The 2,847-nt window shown below is 43.0% G+C and overlaps 1 protein-coding gene across 1 annotated transcript; it reads right to left on the reverse strand.

Moving 5' to 3' along the window:
* Positions 1-520: 520 nt before the first annotated feature.
* Positions 521-2,481, reverse strand: LOC122067871. Its single transcript, XM_042631712.1, has 3 exons — positions 2,034-2,481; positions 1,604-1,698; positions 521-1,483 (listed from the first exon to the last, which is right to left on the reverse strand). Exons 1-3 carry the CDS (start codon positions 2,479-2,481, stop codon positions 521-523), a joined length of 1,506 nt encoding a protein of 501 aa, XP_042487646.1.
* Between the last annotated feature and the right edge of the window lie 366 nt (positions 2,482-2,847).

Genomic DNA, 2,847 nt, shown 5'->3' on the forward strand with positions numbered 1-2,847 from the left:
ATGTCTAAACTTCTTTTCGTCCCTTCAAAACGCCTTTGGTTTCTTTCTTGCCAGATTGCAGCCAGAGAAGAGAACAAGGCAATCACCCAAGCCTCTTTGAGGGGCCAATTTTTAGCTTTGTTTTTCCACCAAGACTCCAAATCAATTATTGAAGCTTTAGAAGACCATGTCAAGTTAAAAAGACCAACAATCATTCTCCATAAGTCAGAGGAAAATCTGCAAGCAAGAAACAAGTGGCATATGGATTCAGAGTTGGAGCCACATAGGTCACAACGAGATGGGAAATAGATACCCTTTGCTTGAATTTGGTCATCAGTTGGGATTTTCCCATGGATCAGGCACCAGCCCAGAATGGATAGTCTTGGTGGAATATGCTTGCTCCATACAAAAGAGGACCAAGGAACCTTGGGTTTAGAGAACCTCAAGTCGTTCTATGCCGAATTGACTAAGAAGGTCCCCATAGAGTCTACGCTACACAAGCATCTGTCCTCCATAGGGAGAGAGGGTAGCTTGACGGCCTCTATCCTTTGGAAGATCTCTGCAAGAAAATCAAATTGCACTGGAGGCAGCGCCCAAGACCATCAACAATAAAGTCAGCCACAGTTTGATTAAGGTTTGAGGAAAGCCCTTCGTTCAACTCGAAGAGAACCCCTATGGGTTTAGGCCCAAGCCAGTTATCGTTCCAGAAATTTATTTTCCTTCCGTTGCCAATGATCCATCTCTCATTGTCCGAAATAAATCTCCACATTCTTCTTATACCCAGCCAAATGGAAGAGCGCCTATAAGAGCGTCTAAGAAGGCCTGAGCGAGATAAAAACCTTGCTTGAAGCAGTCTGCTCAGCTGGGAATCTTCTGCCTTGATTGACCATGCTAGTTTGGCAATTAAAGCCATATTAACCTTACGCTTTCTGATGCCAAGACCCCCCTCATCCTTGGGTTTAAAAATTGTATCCCATTTGATAGTGGTAGCCTTAAAAGAGTCTATCTCACCAGTCCATATAAAATTCTTCATCCACTTTTCAAGATTCATGATTAAAGGAGTAGGCCACCAGTAAACTGAAAAGTTGTGCAATGACATTCTAGAGATGACAGACTTTACAAGTTCAACTCTCCCTGCCATGGACAAAAGTTTGCCCTTCAAGCCAGCCAGCTTGGCTTTAATTTTGTCCATAACAGGGAGAAGTGGATCTCTTTTCACTCGGCTTTGGAAGATCTCAACGCCCAGGTATTTTGTTTGGAAGTTGCAACAAGGAATTTCCAACTCTTCTGCAATCCACTGCTTCCTTACTAAAGGATTTTTCCCCAAGAACAACTTACTTTTCTCTAAATTAAAAAACTGTCCAGAGCATTTTTGATAGATAGCAAGGAAAGACTTCAAATTTCTAACATACCTCTTAGAAGCGTTCATAAAAATGAAGACGTCATCAGCAAATAAGAGATGCGTAGGGACATCAGCACCACGAGGACCCAATAGAGGCTTTATCTAAGATTTATCAGCTAAGTCACTCATGCCACGGCAGAGAACCTCTTCGGCAATAATGAATAGGATGGGGGAGATGGGATCTCCTTGACGAAGCCCTCTGCTGACTTTGAAAAAACCCACAGGACTGCCATTCAGGAGCACTGAAATCCTGGCCCACTGAAGCAAGGTATGAATCCAGCCAATCATTTTTCCAGAGAAACCAAACCGTCTGAGCACTTGGAATAGAAAATCCCAGGAGATAGTGTCAAACGCCTTTTTGACGTCTACCTTGAGTCTAAGACCGCCTCCTCTAGAGGTCTGCCCCATTAAGTTTGCCAATTTTGAGGCTAGACAGATATTGTCTTAATAAGCTTCCCTTTCTGAAAGGCTCCCTGCTCTTGCGAAATAATTTTTGGCAAAACACTAGAGATACGAGAGGCCATTATTTTAAATAGGATTTTGCAAAAAAAATTCCCCATGCATAATGGATGGAATTTGTCAAGAGAATTGGTCCCCTCCACCTTAGGAATTAATAACAAGAAATTATTATTAATACCATGGGGAAGAATACCTGATGAAAAAAATCCCTTGACTGCTCTGTAGACATCGTCATGGATTATATCCCAGCATTTTCTGAAGAACACTCCCGTTAAGCCATCAGGGCTTGGAGAGCTGTCCGGATCGAGGTCCCACATCGCTCTCTTGATCACATCTTCAGAGGGAATGGCATCCAGCATCTCTTGGTCCGAATCCTGAAGAATTCTGGGAATGTAGTTAAAAATCTGGGGGTGATCCTCCAGTTCTACTTTCTTGTGAAATGTCTCATAAAATTCCGCCAAATAGGATCCCATCTGATCTCGATCACTGATATCAACTCCATCCTCAGTAGTGATGCATCTAATAGTGTTTTTGGATCTCTTGATCCTGGTCATGACGTGAAAAAATCTGGAACATCTGTCCCCTTCCTTAAGCCATCTAACCTTGGATTTTTGAAGCCACAATTTCTCCTGGTTTTCCATTGCTTTCTAGTATTTGGTCTTGGCATCGGCTTCTTGATCAAAAAGCTGCTCAGTGAGGCCCTCTTCCTCAATGCTTCTCTGAATATTCTCCAGCTCAACCTTGGATGTAATCACCTCCTGATCCAGATTAGGGAAGGCTTCCCTAGACCAAGATCTAATAATAGGCTTCAGAGCCTTCAGCTTCTGCGCAAGGATGAAAGGGGGGGGGATCCTGAGAAGCTATTACACCAAGCTTCTTTTATCACATCTAAAAATTGATGGTGATCCATCCAAAAAGTATTTAGCCTGAAAGGGCAGTTTTTGGGCTTAATAGAAGAAACCGAGCAGGCCATCAGAGGAGCATGGTCTGATGCAACACAGATCAGC

The sequence above is a fragment of the Macadamia integrifolia genome, unplaced genomic scaffold, assembly GCF_013358625.1.
Source record: "Macadamia integrifolia cultivar HAES 741 unplaced genomic scaffold, SCU_Mint_v3 scaffold3183, whole genome shotgun sequence".
NCBI lineage: Eukaryota > Viridiplantae > Streptophyta > Magnoliopsida > Proteales > Proteaceae > Macadamia > Macadamia integrifolia.